This window comes from Cydia splendana, chromosome 12, assembly GCF_910591565.1.
Source record: "Cydia splendana chromosome 12, ilCydSple1.2, whole genome shotgun sequence".
NCBI lineage: Eukaryota > Metazoa > Arthropoda > Insecta > Lepidoptera > Tortricidae > Cydia > Cydia splendana.
Window position 1 is genome coordinate 11,619,799 of NC_085971.1, and position 19,594 is coordinate 11,639,392.

The 19,594-nt window shown below is 37.1% G+C and overlaps 2 protein-coding genes and 1 long non-coding RNA gene across 4 annotated transcripts in view; 1 reads left to right on the plus strand and 2 right to left on the minus strand.

Annotated features, from left to right (window-relative positions):
* Positions 1-19,594, minus strand: part of LOC134795578 (uncharacterized) — a 194,129-nt gene that overhangs the window by 63,442 nt on the left and 111,093 nt on the right. The gene's annotated exons all lie outside the window — the stretch shown is intronic.
* LOC134795481 (ubiquitin-conjugating enzyme E2 variant 2) lies at positions 1,128-4,351 on the minus strand. Its single transcript, XM_063767331.1, has 4 exons — positions 4,097-4,351; positions 3,823-3,965; positions 3,283-3,408; positions 1,128-2,199 (listed from the first exon to the last, which is right to left on the minus strand). The coding sequence occupies exons 1-4, from the start codon at positions 4,119-4,121 to the stop codon at positions 2,059-2,061; spliced, it is 435 nt and encodes a 144-aa protein (XP_063623401.1). The 5' UTR covers positions 4,122-4,351; the 3' UTR covers positions 1,128-2,058.
* Positions 6,622-17,791, plus strand: LOC134795482 (ubiquitin carboxyl-terminal hydrolase 36). 2 transcript variants are annotated; one of them, XR_010144819.1, is made up of 12 exons: positions 6,622-7,134; positions 7,372-7,596; positions 7,827-7,980; positions 8,422-8,596; positions 8,784-8,897; positions 9,054-9,218; positions 9,601-10,460; positions 11,511-11,772; positions 13,138-13,275; positions 14,721-14,851; positions 15,827-16,693; positions 16,841-17,791. XR_010144819.1 is itself a non-coding variant. In XM_063767333.1 (11 exons), the coding sequence occupies exons 1-11, from the start codon at positions 6,864-6,866 to the stop codon at positions 15,858-15,860; spliced, it is 2,529 nt and encodes an 842-aa protein (XP_063623403.1). In that variant the 5' UTR covers positions 6,622-6,863; the 3' UTR covers positions 15,861-17,791. The 2 variants fall into 2 exon arrangements, 1 of the variants encoding a protein (XP_063623403.1); XM_063767333.1 differs by having other exon boundaries at positions 15,827-17,791.

Below are 19,594 nucleotides of genomic sequence, written 5' to 3' on the forward strand. Positions count from 1 at the left end.
TGCCTGCTAAGATTAACGTTTACCCTCACCCCATTGTCTGGAATGTAGCGAGAAAAATCTGTAAAATGAGGAAACACCCAAAGAGTATAATCTCATTTTTGGTGACTGTGTAAGTACCCGCGCCAGAGGCTCCATCTACAAATCAACTGATTAGCGGAATATCCTGGGAATTTGCGAATAGGTATAGCTAGGGGAATTAAATTGTTGAGGGGGAATGACCCTCTTACTGTCTTTCATAGATTCCAAGGATCTTAAGGTGAAATCTCGGGTAAGCTGCCATTTTAGCTAGCAACCCACTGCGGCGCACGGCCAAGCTTTATACGTACCTACTGGAAAATGAATATAAGGCTGCAATTCCACCAATGATGTGCGAGGATGCGTATTAGCGAGGAATGTGTTTCACCCCTAGTCAAATACCTAGTTCGATTAGGTAGGCTAGGTACCTAACAAAACAGCTTAGTCTTTCTGTAGGTGATTTGGCCTCTATATAGAATTAGTCACTTAAAAAAATACAGAGTGAGAAGCGGAATGATTTGACGTAATGTACCTATTTACGATTTAGGTTCCAAAGGTTCTTGAAGGTAAGAATTCAAGGTCTTCATATTGGATGCTGCACATCGCACTCACACATCTGAGCTGCATCATGCGGATTCGTATCAGTGTAACTGGAACTAATCCAACGGAGTGTTAACCCTTTTCCAGGCCAGGTCGATTTATAGCCGCATACATGCCAATAGAATTTTTACTTTAGCATTCCGATTTAAGGTTCAAATTACATTGCACTCTCGGGAAATGTGACTTGTCAATGAATTATCAAAGCTGGATTGGTGCAGCCTGGAAAAGTAAAACTCTCATTACCGCATTTTATTCCATATACCTAATAATCATCAAAAAATCATGCTTCGAATGACCCCGTTTCCTCCTTCGTCACGTTCCTACCATCATCCGATGTCCAGACCCCCCCCCCTAATTTGAAATGACGTAATTTATGAATAGCCCCTAACCTGTGTATGACGATAACTTTAAAAATATATATACATTTTATTACTTATGATGAGGATAGATGTAAACTTGATATTTAAAAGTACCTTCTCTGGGTATTTGGGTGTTAAAATAAGTCTCAAAGTATATGACAGTTTTGATTTATTTACCTTTGCTAGTTATACATTGGTAAAAATATTAATGCTATGAAACAATTTGACTTAGCATTTGGTTGTCACAATTAATTCATGAATAGTGGATAAATTGGATGTGTGGATTTAAGTTCACAAGCTGACAGCCAACTGGGGCCCCGTCGTCCAGTCGCCGGTACCTATTACAATAATGCTCGTGTATATTTAAAGAAATATTTAAAATATGCAAAGCTTTATAATTAACCAGTAGTACTTTATCTTATGTGCCTAAGAAATAAATCATTTTCTTAAATATTTTACACTTGATCATGTTAAAATTACAAGAAAAAAATGCTATTTCTTCCTGCAGAATGCCTGTTACAAGATAATATTTTCCAAAAGGGAAATTAAACTAATTAATTTTAAATACGACATGAGAATAAAAAAGCAAGTCTAGGTCTTTCCTTCCTCAATGAACAGCGATAAAAGAAGTTATTGTATTACTACGCATGTCTATCCTCTGTTCATAAACAAAGGAATAAAAATCACATACCTAAAGTACAGATGGTAAAACTAGCCTTAACAATACCAAAGCAAGTTTAACTTTTTAAAGGCCACAATAATTTAGGTAATATGATAAATAAATGGGTGTTACCCGTTACATGGGTTTTTAAGAGCCAAGGGGTTCTTAAAAATGATCCTTAGAAGTTCTATTAACCCAATCTACCTTGATGAAGGTAAATTAAATAGCATATTAAATAAATGCACAAAACACTGAATCTGAATGAATAACTCTTAGCATAATCTGACTTAACTCTTCAAACTCAACATAATTATTAAGATAAGCACATTGGTAAGGTTCCTTATGAAACATTTAACCTATGAAATGTAAAGAGTGGTGTCAGAGTAGATTGGGTATGTATGTTGAGACGTGGTTAGTGAGGAACTAGAAGGTACTGCCCTCCGGGGGCTGTGAGAGCTTCATGTTCTCCTTGAGTGTCATGAGGCGCCGCAGCTCCTGCAGCACTGTCTTAATGGTGTAGTCACGCTGCCACCGAGCCAGAATAGGCACTTGTCTATTATCCACCTGCACAAATATATGGAATAAGTTTGTAAGTCATATGTCATAGCTGTGACAAATCTTGGCTGAAACTTTTAAGACAACCAACATAGTATTCATGGAAGAGATACATGAAAAGCCGGGTCCACACAGAGCGAGCATACGAGCGAGGCAATTTCCTCGACAACAAAACGGCGGCGCGCGCGAAGCACGTCTACACTGGCCGTTTTGTGCGCGATGAAAATGCCTTACTCGTATGCTCGCTCAGTGTGGACCCGGCTAATAACTCAAAGTGACTACAGTCAATCAGGAAGTTGACAGATAAAAATTCTATGCCCAACATCTAATTATGCATCCTACTTCATTTGATGTTCAACTATTAGACTCCACAGATGTGAGCATGCATTTAAAAGTAAACCATGTTTTTTTTTATGGAAAGCTGTGACACTAGTTGCATCTTCAAATTATTAATACTCATATTCAACACAGCTTAGACTATAAGCACCGATGGCAATTAATTCAATGGTTAATGTGGAATATGGATATTTCCACAATCTGTGTTTTAAAGATAATTTATTGATTAGGACTTTTGGGCAAAATGTTACATACACTTATACAGTGAAATCTTGATAATCCGGCACTTCGATATTCCGGTATATCCAGTAAACCGGCACTAAAATTGGGATACAAATGATCATTCTATGTCCTAATTTACTATGTGTGCTAACATTTTCACCCTTCAATCTCTTTATTAATGGTTAAGTTCCAGATAAGAGTAAATTTTTTTTTATTTAGTATATTAGTAAAATTTATTTCTACAACATACTAAAAACACATCAATAATATGCAGATTTGCTCTAACTTCCAGTAAACCAAATTTTCCAGTAATCCGGCTCTCTTGTGTCAACATTAGTGAGATTGTACTGTAATGTTATTAAACAGATGCTGCATGCTAAATTGCTTGATAATGTCAACACAGTTGATTATTAGTATAGACTAATATATAAAAAGTATAGTCAGCTGCCAAGAAGAGTAATCTTTCCTTCTTGATGCAGAGAAGGTTATGGTCCCCTTCAGCATACTATACTATGCATGATAGAGTATACTTACAAGTCCAGTCTGGCTATTGACACAATTCATGTTGATCCTAGAGATAAATCTAGCAGTTGGAGGTTCATCCGGGTACCGAGTGCCACATTCAACTTTAAGAGAGTACATCCTATTTTCATATGGAGTCTGCAAAGTAAGAAAATATTTAGAACAGAGTGTCAGGGCTGTGTGTATCTATACATTTTTTGATCCATAGTATGTATTGTACAGTTAAGTAATAATAAAATACATGACTCATCAGTAATCAATACCTAGCTAAAGGAATAATTGAATTACTTTTTAAATTGAATGTGCATGTTATGTATGTATCAAAAATATATGGTTGCCAGACTGTATATTGACAGTGTTAATTATTACCATTCATAAATACATCAATAATACACCATAACCTCAAACCAAGGTAGAAGCTGCTTAGCAACAGATTTTTCTTAATACAAAATTATAATGTTCTACTATTGTAAATAGTCGTTTTGTACTTCACATAGCATTTTCAATGAACAATATTTTAATTTAGATTACATAAACAAATAAAAAAAATACCCTAGGGGGTCCAATTATCATGCCAGTCCAGTGGGTAAGAGTCATATCATCATCGCTTTCCAGTCCCCAAGAAATCGTTCCATCGCCCACTCCCTTCTGACCTTGCTCAAGTTCTTCTAGAAGACGAAAGTTCCGTGGTACCACTGTTAAAAAAAATATTTATTGTTAATTAATAACGCCAACATGAAGTGTTATTTGAACAAAATACAAAAATTCTAATTCAATGAATCAGATGATTAAGTACTAAAGTAGTAAAAATAAACTAAATTCATACCAACGCCTGATGACGGATTCGCCATGATCACAAATTTCACCGGCGCGCACTACTGATACAGCTACTTTGGTTGCGTATTTAATACTTCCGCATTTACTATACTGAATCCAGTATTCTTTTTTGAAAGAATTGGGTAATCTATATTATTTTAATGGTGGAAAATATTTCCATGAATATCCCAATAATTCCCCAATCAAAGAAAAGAATAGGGTGACGGGAAGCAATTTTTGCTGACTTTGACAAATGTCACTACAGAAAACTCTATGGTCTATGGATTACTGAAGAGGTTTGGCCAGTATTAAAAAAATAGTTTCCGGTAAACATTTTTTCACATTGCCACACCGGTTACGTATTTGTTGAATGCAAGGGCCCAACGTTTTCTGTTCTCTTTCACGGCGCAGCAACTAGTATCATTTCTCTCTCCTCGCTCTTTTAAAAATGCCGTTTGCCAAAAAAGGACAACCATACTGTTGACAAGATGGACTTCAAATCAAGTGTTGCCTTTTGTGATGCGCCCAGGCTGTGTATGTGTGCGTAAAAGCGTATATGTGTGCTCTTTTAGGGATGTGAAAAGTCGATTTTAATCATGTTATATATCGATAAACGCTACACAGCGGAACGAAATAGCGATTAATTGAAGCTTCAATATCTTCGTTAAACATAAACATAATTGAAATGCTAATGGATAATGAATATATTATAATATAATTCAATTATTGCGGAACACCTATTTTAGGAGGTATTTATGTATTTTAATTAAATATCTGAACTTTCCCTTGGTTCCCTGCTGGGGCGTGACTATAAAATTGTGATCTGATAACCACAATAAAGAATAAAAGCGTTTTTGTTAATTTTAGGTACCGTTAAACCTTTGAAGTAAAATTAAAATTGCAAGAAATGTCGATAGTTTATCGATATGACTTTATCGACATGGCTGCAGCAAGGTGGGCCACATTGTTAATCGTACACTAAACAAAAGTGGCAACAGTGACAGCTCGCTGAGACACAGTCTCTATATATTATAAGCAAAGAATATAATACTCACTAGGAGAAGAACGGTAACTCCATACAAAAAAATGTCCCCAACCGTTTATACGTTTATACTAGTGGCGCCGTCTTTGTGTACCAATGGAACTAAAGTTGACAACCGGTTTAGCCTGGCGGGTATTGGTAGGTAGTAATTCTGTTGATAAACATATTTGTTATCTTCATATCACGAAATATATGCAAGATGCAAATATTACCCCTTGTTTGTGGTATTATCAATTGATTTAAATAAAAGGCATGTTTATGTTTATAACATTATATATATTATTTATTAAAAAATGTTTTACATATAAAAATATACACTGAAAACTGGCAACTGGCAACTTAATAAAAAAATAGACATTAATAAAGCGCATTCACAAAGTTTTCAGTACCTTTTATACAAATAACATTAGGCATGCCTACCTATTACACTTTACACACAGATACACTACACTTTACATACGGCATTTTACACAGATTTCCAACTTGTATTCATACATTTCTTCACGGTTAATTAATACGCTTTCCAGATGCGTTATGACTCGGTTCCTTCTGAACCCAATAAAGTTGTAAATTTCACTCTGGCTGCTTCAACAGCCGTTGCTCCGCATTTAGCACATTTTCTATGTGCATTGCTGTAATCCATGTAGGTACAGACTTACAGTCTTAAGTGGTACGTAGCGGTACACGTTGTATGTATTATTTAAAGAGTTAATAAATAAAATTTTCGTTATGAACTTTAACCACAGCAGTTGGACAGAGTCATTGACAAATATATTTTTTATTATGGTGGGTAGACGTACCTACCCTCCATATATTTTATGAACATTGATAAAGACAGTTGGAAGCAAATATTCATTATAAAACTTAATCGCATGTAATTAAGTTTTAAGCGTTTTAAGTCCCGTTTTATGATTAATAATGTATAAAATTCGTGATAATTTAAATCAGAGTTGGGAGCAATGTTGCTGTAGAAAAATGTTTTTATTTTTATTACTCGCAACTTTTTCCCGGAGGCCAACGCACACATAGAAGATTAAGGCGCACACATGCGCAATTATTTGGGGACATAACTTTCTTAGGAAGTGAACAGGCCTTGATTATAAGTCTATGGTTGAATGCGTCAATCGTCATGCGTCATGTGCAAGTCTTTATGCCTCACGAACTCATTTAAAATAAACTAGCGAGAGCGAGACACAGTTATGTACTGGATTAAGGCAAGAATGAGAAAATGATGTATGCCTAAAGGACCCCATCATATGTGAAGACAATTTTATAACGGTTGCCATCCACTGTGCGACATAATTGGGGAAAAACAATTATGCGTATATAACACATGCCTTTTTTAATTTCTATTTTTATTGTTTAGTATCGTTTTTCTATATAATGTTTTACAATTTCACAGGGAATTCAGTGGCGAGAGGCGGCAGCATGGAAATCGAAAGTACTCAGCCGGCGGGGTGAAGCGGCCATGCGATTGGTTTGTTTCATCTCTCGCGGTTGCGCTCCTCTTGGCCAATCTCGGCCCTATGCTTTCTTTCGTGCGCGTGTGACAAATGACGTTGGGTTGTTCATTCATTTGCTTTCAAGACTACTTTTTATTTTGAAATACATATGTTTATATTAATTCTCAAAGTGTACACTATCATCCTACGTGAAGAACTGTTCGCGAATATGCTTAAGATATAATGTGCTGTGTAATATTTATGTGAAGTGATAGTGCAATTTTGGAGGTAAAATGCCCGCTTCCATTTGCGACCCTGTATCAAGCGCATTGCGTTTGTCTCTCGCCGCAGATGAATCCCAGGGTTCGTCTTTGCTGGACAGTAGACTGTATTCTTCTGCAAAAAGTGTGCTCCTTTCAAAGATAGAATTCGAAGAATCAGGCGATTATCAAAGTAACGTTCTCGATGGACTGAAATCTAAATACGTGGTCATACGACCTAAAAAACCAGTGTTAGACAGTAAACTACTTAAAAAAGACGGAAATGCAGCGAACCAGGCATCAGGTAATTACTTATCAATCGACTTGATACAGAATTTGTCAATAGGAATGTTTGTAATCTGCATGTGTGATAATGATAAGAACAACGTTGAGGTTATATTTTGTGATTGGTGTCAAACTGTGTACCATTATGACGACAGTTAACTGATTATTGTTCATCTGTTATTTACAGTAAATATTGAATTCAGGTGCAGCTTAATAGAAATAAAATAAAATTCTGATAAGTTTATTTATTTTTTAGAAGGAAACAAAAGTGAAGATGGCTTACCAAAGCCAAAACGTGTGCTGTTTCCTGTTGAGAAGCTTCAATTGGGATGGCAGGGGTCCTGGTCAGCAGGTGCTGGCATGCAAAATGTTGGAAACACCTGTTACCTGAACTCGACCCTACAAGCACTCTTTCATGTTCCTGCATTCGCCAACTGGCTTATTTCTGAAGGAGCACATGCAGAAAAATGTAATCAACAAGGTAACACACAAATTTTACTGTGTTCATAATGATATCATTCTTATTGTGTATTGAAAGTTTGCTAAATAAATTAATTATATATTATTTTAATGTGGTTTTACCAGGTATTTCACTAAGGAAATGTTTTGTAATATTATAAAATTAAATTGACACTGTCTTACCATAACATGGTTGCTTGTTTGTCCCCTTTATATGAGAAATAAATATTTTAATAAAATGTTCTATTTCAGAAGCTTGTGTCATTTGTGGCATGCGCGCTACACTAATAGCCACACAGAAGAGTGGCGGAGCCCCCATCAAGCCGTGGCAGGTTTATTCCAAACTGAGAATAATTTGCCGCCACCTGACACCTGGTAGACAGGAAGATGCTCATGAGTTCCTGAGGTATGGTTAACTATCACTTGTTAATTTATTTTATTCTTATCATCAACTGATATAATTCTTATTGATGGCCAGATCAGTTTATTGCTGCATTCATCAATATTTAGAAGTTGTTTTCTTGCTCCTTATTTACAGAGGATATACATGCATGCAGGAAACTTCTATTTTATATAAGTAATGTTTGTATCACTATTGCAACCAGGGTGGTTTTTCTAGGGACAGAGGTTTTTCTTAACAAATCATTGCAAATCTCATATCTCCTCCGAAAGGGGTTAAGGGGTTTGAATCTTTAGGTATTGTTGGCTAAAGTAGCTAATCTCTAATGTACTTAAAATAGACATATGAGGTTTGCACTTATTTATTTATAGATGGTTACTGTCACCCTGTATTTTCAATATGCTAATGCAGATCATTATAATTATAAACAAATTAACTGTATTCCAGATATCTTGTGGAAGCCATGGAGAAATGTTACCTGTCACGGTTTATCAACTCAGACAAACTTGACCAGTACAGCAAGGAGACAACTCCCTTAAATCAAATCCTCGGTGGATATCTGCGCTCCACAGTGCGGTGTCTTGCGTGCCATCACCTCTCTACAACTTATCAGCATTTTCAGGTGGGTTCAGGATGTAATTGTTATTTCTAGTTGATATACATTTGTGACTTTCCATCTGAGACGGGCCCTTATGCTACATGTGCATAAGGACACATTTATAGTCATACTCTGTTACCAGTTAAAAGGTATTTTATGTTAATTTTTAATATACATAAGACTAATCATTGTTTTCATTACTTTATTTCAGGACCTGTTATTAGATATAAGGAAGCATTCTACATTAGATGAGGCACTAGATTCATTTTTCTCAAGAGAAAGGCTTGAAGACTTAGGGTATAAATGTGAAGCATGTAATAAAAAGGTAAAACTATAACCTACTAAATACGCGATAAAGTTAAAAAATTTAAAAATATAATGATTTCGATCAAACAGAAATGAAGACCTTTGCTTACGCTTGGACAATAAAATAAAATTCAATTGATGAAATAAGAATGTCAATGTAATTGTTTTATTTTAGGTATCAGCAACAAAACAATTTTTCGTTGAGCGTGCACCAATGGTGCTCTGCATTGCCTTGAAGAGATTCTCCTTAGCAGGGGGGAAATTATCTAAACATGTGCAATTCAGGAAGAAGATATCCCTCAGCAAATACATGTTCAACAAGAATAACCATCAACAATTGGTGAGTTAATTTTATTATCTGTGAGATTTTTGTTTGCAAATTGAATTTTAGCTGCTGAGGTGAAAATTCAATTTAATGTCAGGAGCTAAAATAAACAAAGTGAAAGCTAGTCATATGTGACATAATTATACTTCTAACAAGCAGTTCCGAGACTTTTACTGTAGCCCATCCATATATTATTCATTTACGTTGTTCATGTAAGGATTATTGGTGTTATTCATAAACGCGTTACTGGCCTGAATTAGCTATGAATCCTTTGTCTTTATCTGTCATTTTGACTAATGTATAACTTAAAACTTTAGAATGCCCGTAAAGTTTTATGAATAAGGGGATATAAGTTAAGCATTTTATTTAATTTAGCAAACAACTTGTTATTTTGCAGTCATACAAGCTGGTGAGCCTGGTGACGCACCTGGGTCCCGGGCAGAACTGCGGGCACTACACGGCGCTGGGGCAGGCGCCGGGCGGCCAGTACTGGCAGTTCGACGACAGCTCCGTGCGCGCGCTGCCGCTGTCCGCCGTGCTCGCCACCAACGCCTACATCATGTTCTTCGAGAAGGACGACGACGCGTCCTACGGGCCCCAGCCGGCCGCCGACCAAGACAAGAGCCCCCTCAAGCTCACCTTCTACCGCGATAACAAACCCAACAGCACCTCCACCGAACCCAAGCTCGACCGGCCTATCATCCTCAACAGCACCCTGAGCAAAGCGGAAACCTCGGACTCTAATACGGAACCTTGGGTGCTCAAGCAGAATGGGGAGGTGGAAAAAGTCGCACAGCCTCCCAAAATCACGATAGACAAGACGGGCACCAATAGAATAAGCTTCGTCGTGAAGAGTCAAAACGGCGACGACGACTCGGCGACGCGGCGGCACAAACTGTCGAAGAGCGACCCGGATCTCAGATCCGTTCCTATTATTAGAACTACCCCCGACAAGTCTCCCGCGTCGACGAGTAAACTAGTTAGGCCGTCGAAATCGCCCCTAGAGAAACTAGAGGAGCAGATGAATAAGAACGATTTTTCCAACCAGATTCCGAGAAACGGAAACGGAAATTCGAAGCTGGTTCCTTACGATTCGGAGTCTAGCGGCGACGAGCGAGGCTCGGATAAGGAGGAGGAGGGTCGGAAGCCCCGCCGCGACGGGCCCGGCGTGCTGGGCACCAAGGGCGTGTGGACCGTCTCCAGCGAGACGGGCGGCCCGCTGCTTAGTCCTAGTTTGAACGGCGACACTATTAAGAAGTAAGTAGAAGGTTACAGCTTGTCATCTGACACATCTTAAAATTTCTGTTTAAAGTAAAGAATAGTACATTATTGTCGAGGCTCGGAAGTAGCTACTTGCAGGCTGAGGATTCGTTTTAAACGGACGACCTTGGGAGTCCGTTTAATTGAATCCGAAGCCAGCAAGTAGCCTTCCAGCCGAGTCATATATAGTGCTTTTCTCAAAAATGGTACAAGAAATATAAATATCATAGAAATATTTTACAAAAGCAACGTTCTTACGTATATATTTTCACAGAAAAAAGTAGATACAATTGAAAAAATTAGCTATGCCGCCTTTTTATTTTTTTAATAAAAAAATAGAAGTGTATTTTTCTGCCGAAAATACGCCAACCTATTTGAGACAGCTAAATAGTCGCGGTACTAATCATCTGTTTGGCTGTTTAATGGGCCTGTGCCTTCATTTGATATGGCCATTTTAACTTTTAAAAAGTTTGGAACTCGACAAATAATGGAATTTGTATGCAACATTGCAGTCCCAAAATCGAGACTGCAATGTTTTTAACTTTTTAATTTTTGACTGACCATAAACTACGCGCTTCGCGACCTACTTTTTAAACGGCAAAGTCGACTTTGCCGTCCATTTTTGAGAAAAGGTATTAAATTATTTGAACTTAAGTAATAAAATAATTCGTAAGAGTGTTATTTCGAATGTTCGAAAAGCGTTACTAAAATCATGTTTTATATTAAAAAAATATAAAATGGGCTCGACCCCGAGTATAAATTATTTTTCGGCCAAGGTCAATAACGTTAGGGCAAAGTTGTTAAAGTTAATTTGTAACAGATTTTGTTGGTTTGACTCAATTTATACGAGTTTGTTTTAAATTACGACACATAGAAAAAAAGATTCTCCTTTATGCAGGAGATAACGGTCACGCTTTTTCAGATGCTAAGGTCGGGCTAAATCTGGGGAAGCTCGGATAAATCGTGTAGTTTTACTCGCTAATAAAACGAAACATGTATCGTCGATAGCGGCGGTCCAAATATGAATGTGATGAAACGTTTCGACAGAGCAAAAGAGGCGGAGGAGAGGCGGACGGAGAACGAGCCGAGCCCTCACACCAGCGTGAGCAGCATGTCGCCGCTGTCCGACCGCAGCTCCCCCTCCGCGCCGCGCCAGCCCCCCGCCCCCCCTGCCCCCCTCACCCCCCTCACCCCCCCCACCCCCCTCGCGGGCGCGGACACGGCGCGCCACCTCGGCGCGCTGTCGCACCGCGGGTACGGCGCGCCCGTCGACACCTGGAACGGGACGCACAGCGCCATGTCGCGGCAGGTACGTTCGATACCATACTTTGAGAGTCGAATGTACCACGTTTTTCATAGAGCACCCTGAAGGTAGGATTTGCCCGGCGTTCGTTATTTAAATTGTGATATTAAATCCATTGGTAATTTTTTTCTGCAATATTGTGTTTTTGGATTTTGAAAGATTTGTTCATGATAGTTGGCATATGTATAAAATTCAATATACAAATACTCGGTCATCATTTTTAAAACCAAAATAATTTAAGTAGATATATTAGATTTGATGGTATACTTAGAAAAATTACAAATGAGTTAGAGTTAGACCAAGAAAAGTCTGCAACGATTTTGATAGCATACGCAGTGCAAGTGAATTTTTATACGCCACAATTTCATAGAAGTTTGACATTATAAATAACGCTTGCACTGCATGTACTATCAAAATCGGTGCAGACTTTTCTTGGTCTAACTCTACCAAATTTTTACGTTTCACCCTGACCCCACTAACGAATTATAGTAAGTAAGTAAGTAAGTGTTTTATTTGTAAATATAGGTAGAATTACAGTGGTGGTCAGTTTATATAAGTACAGTTTCACTATATTTTACCAAACGGCGTACAAAAACATTGAACTTAATACTAGAAACTAAACTATCATGCTCATCGCGTACGAGTAACAATGTAATCCTACTTACAGCTATGTCAATTCAATAATGAATATCAGGTACAAGTACATAGTTAAGACTTATAAATGTAATATAAAATATAGATTTCTATTATTATTATTAGTATCATTAATATCATTATGTATAATTAATAAATATTATGTCAATTTAATGCCTATTAAAAAGATAAAACAAATTGTCATAGTACATAATTATTCTAAGTCATCATTTAGATAATCTGTAATGGAATAATAGCATTTATGAATCAATAATGTCATTAGCTTATTTTTTAATTCGAATATACTTAGTGACTTAAAGTTAATCGGCAATTTGTTATATATTTTACTGGCCAAGTAATAAACACTCTTTCGCAACAATGATGTATTTGCAGGAATTGTGCAAAGATTGTGAATATGTTTGTTTCTCAGATTTCTGTGAGAAACATCAACATGTTTTTTGAACAAGTTTGCGTTGTTTTTTACAAACATTATCACTTCAAAAATGAAAAGTGAGGGCATCGTCAAAATTTTTAAGTCCTTGAAATACGGTACGCAACTGTCGGGTGTTTTGATTCCACACATTGCTCTAATGCACCTCTTTCGCAAATATATCGCAAAATATTTGTTTTCTAATACTCTTTATAATCTTTAACGAATAAATTTCCCTACACACCCACAAAAATAAAGCTAACTTAAAACCATACTCCGCATTAGCTCCAATGAACGCACGGTTGCAGGTATTCGAGGAGCGGCGCGAGGAACGCAAGCGCGCGCTCGAGGGCGCGGACGACATGGACCGCGGCCGCACCAAGAAGCTCAAGACCTTCCACCACTACAACCGGTTCAACAACCGCAACTCCTACAACCCCTTCCAGGTCAGTGCCACACTAAACTCACACCAGCTTCATTTTAGTAATATGGTTGTAAATTGTTGTTTAGATGTTATTTTCTTAAGAGCCCATCAACGTGCACACTAGCGCCACTGCTAAATAATCGTAAGTATTTAAATTTAACGACAGGTTTACAATTTAACGAAACTTTCGACGCATAGATTGACGAATCCAGCAACATAAAAACTAGTTTGATGTATTCAAAAGGTACTTAAATACACAATACATTACGTAGCGGCCCCCTTTTTTAAATACCTGTCGTTTTCGTCATGTCTGTCTGTCTGTCTGTCTGTCCGTCCGTATGTCACAGCCACTTTTTTCCGAAACTATAAGAACTATACTGTTGAAACTTGGTAAGTACATGTATTCTGTGAACCGCATTAAGATTTTCACACAAAAATAGAAAAAAAAAACAATAAATTTTGGGGGTTTCCCATACTTAGAACTGAAACTAAAAATTTTTTTTTTCTTTAAACCCATACGTGTATGTGGATAGTTCTTCAAAAACGATATTGAGGTTTCTAATATATTTTTTTTCTAAATTGTATAGTTTGCGCGAGAGACACTTCCAAAGTGGTAAAATGTGTGCCCCCCTCCCCCTGTACTTCTAAAATAAGAGAATGATAAAACTAAAAAAAAAAAATATGATGTACATTACCATGTAAACTTCCACCGAAAATTGGTTTGAACGAGATCTAGTAAGTAGTTTTTATTTAATACGTCATAAATCGTAAACCGCAATTTTATTGTTACTTGCTGCTACGGAACCCTTCATGGGCGAGTCCGACTAGCACTTGGCCGCTTTTTTTAAATACCTGTCGTTAAATTTAAATAATCACGTTTAATTAGCAGTGGCGCTAGTGTGCACGTTGAAGGGCTCTTAATAAGCGTGTTTGTACCATCACTGTTAACTGTCCATCGTTGGACCTTATGCCTTTTATAATAAGGTCCACAGATGGACAGTTAACGAGTGTTGCTGTTGTTGCTCGTCCTAAGCGTCCTTTCATTAAAAGGCTGACATGAATACTTAATTAGAGTCTGTCGTATGGGGCCCAATACATTACATGACTCTTCTCTTTCCGCACAAATTCTACAGCGCGGGAGTACTAAGATAAGATAAGATAAAAGTTCTTACATTGAACAATATCCAAAAATTACAACAATCATAATACGCTTAAATAGTTACTTAAATGTTATAAATGTACAATCGTGGTTTAGGTAAACATAAAAAATAAGATCTTGGAAGCAAAATTGTAACTAGCTCTAACATATTTTACATCAATACCTAAACTAAGTAACTTAATTAATACTTGTGTCTTAGGTATATCGTGATAGTAGGTCAATGTAGTACTAAGGGAGAGGGCACATACAAATATTTTAAAACATATTTTTCTTTAGACTGACATTATAATAAAATGTAACTGTTACAGGAGAAGCAAAACAAGCCCCACTGGGGCGGCGGCGGCGGCGGCGGCGGCGGCGGCGGCTTCAAGTACCGCGCCGACCGCCGGCCGCACCACTTCAACAAACACCACAACAACAAGTACAAGCGATTCAATAGGTAACTATCACACTGACAATTATAGGCTTGTTTCCTAAAATCACTCTCAGGTAGAGAATGCCTCTTGACATGACTCGTTTTTTTACGGTAAGATTTTCTTTTGTGAAGTAAAGATTAATGGCGTTATTCATAAACGCATTACAAGCCCGAACTAACTATTCATCGGTTGTCTTTTAATGTCATTTTGACTTATGTATTTGTAAGAAAGGGATAAAACATAATTTAACAAAAGGCTCATAAAGTTTGAATAAGGGGGTAAATAAATAAATAAACATTCGATTGTAGTACAGTCAAAGAATTTAATTTCCGACCTGTTTATACCTTGTCACAGTGACGATAGTATGAGACCTCATACTATCGCCAAGGGCTTGTGCACAAATCACGCGAGGTTCGATAGGGGGAGGGGGGTCACGAAAAAATCACGATAGATCACGTTGGGGGAGGGGGGCTATAAGGAAACCTCACGTGTATTTTTCTACAGTGAACGAAACTAATTTAAATAAACCTACCACATGAGTAGATACTTTTTCTCGGTTTCGTTAAATATAAATCTTCACTCTGCACTTCAAAATAGCGAGTCTAATTAACGAAAATAGAAAAATAAACAAGATTTTCTATATACAATACTATTTATCTTAAAATTAGGTCGAATGAAAAATTTCCAAAAAATACACGTGAGGTTGTGTGGGGGGAGGGGGGTAGCCAAAAACCTCACCAAATATCACCAAGGGGGACAGGGGGTCAAAAAGTAGCCGAAAACACCTCGCGTGATTTGTGCACAATCCCCAAGGTATAAAATGGGTCAGAAATTTAATTCTTCTCTAGCGACTTTCATATTAATTGTCACTGTGACAAGGTACTTAACGGCTCGGAATTAAATTATTTCACTGTACCACAAAACTAAGTATATCATTATACGAACGACATAATTATCGTACATGTTAGTGCAGTTATTGAAGGTTTGGTTTGTTGCAGGTACAACGGGCACCACTACCCGCGGCACCATTGACCCTGGCTGGTCAGCTTGTGCTTCACCATGTACATATAGCTTAAATTACATTTCTAGTTTAACTTATTCTAAGTGCCCACTGTACCGTGTTTCTATAGGCGTCTCAACTAAGTGTAAACAAACATTAACGAAACGTACGTTATTACAGATAGATAGATATAAAACACCATGTTCAGTTTATTTACATTTAGTAATAACCTATATAAATACACTAGTTTACAGTATAAAATTGTTGCGCTGCCACTAGAGTCCAAAAACGATTGTAGAATGCAAAGATTTTATCTATCGAAATCAATAGTCAACTGCCAGAGTCAGCCTTATAAGAAAACTATCTGAAAATCTTCTATATATCCAATGACATACCTATTCTAGTTGTAGGCGATACATTATTTGTGATTTATTCATTAAAATAATGATTTTGCCTCAACAGTGATTAGCTATTACTAATCGATCGAATAGTTGTATTATTTTTTATCAGTATATACCATGCAATAATTAATTGTTAAATCCTTAAGCTAATTGTTACCTTTTGGAATAAATAGTTCACTATTACGAGACAAAAACGTCTTGAGATTCCACTAAGCGAGACGTGTTGGTGTCTGAAACTCAACGGGACTGAAGAGTATTTTTATTATAAGAAACGGCCAGCGTGTGGTTAAATATTAAGCATAATTATTATTTACAAGGATTTATCGTAATAAACTTTAATAAAAAATAATTATGTAATTTAAGCATGTGTATACCAACGCGAATAGCCATCCTGTAATTTGAATATTATGTTATCCTGTATGTAGAAACGTTCGCTTGTTTTGATTGAGATTGTCGGAATTTTGGTCGGAATTAAGTGCTGCCCTGCTTATGAAAATGCAGTACTTGCATGAAAAATATCGTTTAAATAAAGACCTTATTAAGCAGAACAAGATAAACAATTGCATGAGTTTTCCAATGTGATTACTGCATTTGCGATAAGCAGGGCAGAGTGACGCCACGATGTTTATGCGATTTGCTTATTCTGTACATACTTCTATTTTTCTTTCAAATATTCGAACTCTTGTTTATTGTATTCAGACCACATTCGAAGGAGTCTGTGAATAGTTATGGGCGTATTGACGTTGAGGTTCTTGTGGTAAGCAAAAGCTTGTTAGACAAATTCGTAGGCAGCCTTCCGAGTCGCCTTAAAGGTTGTCGATCTTTGTAAATAGTGAAGAACTGAGCTTTTACAGAGTTAGCGTGAATGGTGATTTGATGAATGGTAATTCGAAATGTGGCAATAGTAACATTTTGTATAACAGCCAAATGCGTCGTCCCTCCAGTACCTTATAAGAAAACGTAGGTTTGCATTTATATAATCAATGCATAACACACTGTAGTAACAACACTAAAGTAAGGACGCTAACCACGAAAAATATCGTATGTTGACACACTTGTTCCTATCTCTATCGCACGCGCATAATTATAGTGCTGTCCCGCTCGTAGTGTCATTGACCGTCGGCATCATGGGTGGGACATCAATAATAATCAATATGTACAATTACGCGCGTGCGATAGAGTTAGGAACAGGCGGGTTCGTACGAAATTCTTTGTGCTTAGGGTCCTTACTTTACTAACCGTTGGTAGACCTTATTGCGTTGTGATACGAGTTACGAATGGTCAGTCTACTGTGTCGACGATGGTAGGTACAACACATCCTCGACTACATTTTAGCCTTATATTTTAGTACAGTGTGATATGTTCGTTTTTATTCCCTTAAATATGTATTTATTTTCAGTCTCAAGTAGAGATGTTTTCTTTGTGCGTATTTTTTTATTCAGAGCTTTAGGTATGTTTTTGACGTATTTGGAATATTTGACGTAGCCCTAGTGTGAAAAATAATAGTATATACGCGTTGATTGCACAGCGTGTCAAAATAAACTAATTAAATGCAACAACAATACTTGTGTTTATTCTACCAACTTAGGACAGTCCATTGTTTCATATTGTAGAGTGGTATTCCATCTATCCAATTATTGGTCCAATGTGTATTTTGTCTCGCATTTTGCATACTGAGAGAGTGATACGCACTGATATTGGACAAAGAAATTGGATAGGTGTGGAATACCACCCGTACATAGACATGTCTGGTGTACTTATTGCTTTCGCTCTAAAGTTACAATTTTATAATTATTGATAAAAACTCTAATCCAAAAGAAAACATTGCACGCACATTTAAAAAAAAAATGTTTGAACATAAGGTATGAGGCATTTAGTGCATCATTTGTACCTTTTTTGATGTCCAATAAGGTATAAAATAAATAAGGTCGCGTCTCAACGGAGGCGAATCTTAGTAACTGGAGACGTCATCGCTGATTTTTACGAAACATTCTGCCGATTTTTCCGGGGGAGGGGACGTCAAATGTATTGCTATTTCTACATGATTTGTACGAAACGTACAAATAGCGATGTCAGTCCATACAAAAGTTTTCACAATTGTGCAAAGTTTTTCGGCAAAGGGGTAAGCTCTTAAAGGCGACTCCAGTTATTAAATGCTCTAAGAGGCCAATACATCAGACTGCTTATAAATGAAACAGTGTTAGGAAATTGGGTGAAACCTTTCAGATGTGTGTGATGTTCAAAAATCGTGGGTTCACACCTCGGTTGCGCTGTATAGAGCAGAGAAAATCGTTCTCGACAAAAAATGACTAGAAATTCGGTTTTATATACAGGGTGTTTTTGTAATCCTTATCATATTCTACGAGGTGAAAATAATAATAGAGGTGAATTTTAGGCAAATTATAAAAAGCTTACCGTGGAACCTACCCTCTAATTGCGAGAAAATCTGGCTGATCCACAGAAACCATAGACATCTGATCAGCTGTGAAATAGATGTTTTAATTTTACCTATTTTTGAGTTGGTCCTGTAGGAAAGTTGTGAGGACTAACTTCAAAATCACCTCGCACAATATGACAAAGTAGAGTTGAAGAAACATCCTGTATGTTGTATGAGTGTACACTACTGACAACATTCTTGTCAGGCATGTATACCTAAGGGTCGGTTGCATCAAACCGTCTGTCACTATTAAAGCGTTCGCGAAATATTCTTCTATGAAAAATATCATACTTTACCGCTAAACCTCAGTCGCCATAGTTGGTGCAACTGGCCCTTAATGATGTAGCTAGCTAGTAGTCTTAATTTGACCTCAATTATAGGAGAAACTGGGCGTTTCTATGATTATATCAATGTGGGCTAGAGTTAAACATTTTGTAATATTCATTGCAACGCGTAAATGAGTAAAAAATAACTTACAACCAATGTGTTTTAATACCTTTTTTTTACCTTGTTGAGTTAGTTATGGACCATAGTGGAGATTTTGGACTTTAGGTACTTGGGTAGTTTTACGGTAATTATACTTGATAACGATTTCGGAGCTGCGGGTATTCTACGAATTCGTTTCAGGGCGTTAGAATGTTGGTAAAACTTTAGAAAACTGAAAGTCTTATTGGATTCAAAATGAAACAATGATGAATACAAAAATAACATAGTTTTATTGGATACAAAGGATACGTATATAATATTTATTACAACGGTCCCTAAATACGAATAATCGATAACAGCATAATACTCGTAACGATATAAGTAAGTATCTAAAGAAATAGCTGAATACAAAATCGTGCACGTGGCAGAATCAGGACGGTTACCGCGAAACTCGAAGATAGTATCCCCATCCCTATGGGGTTGTGCACAAATCACGCGAGGT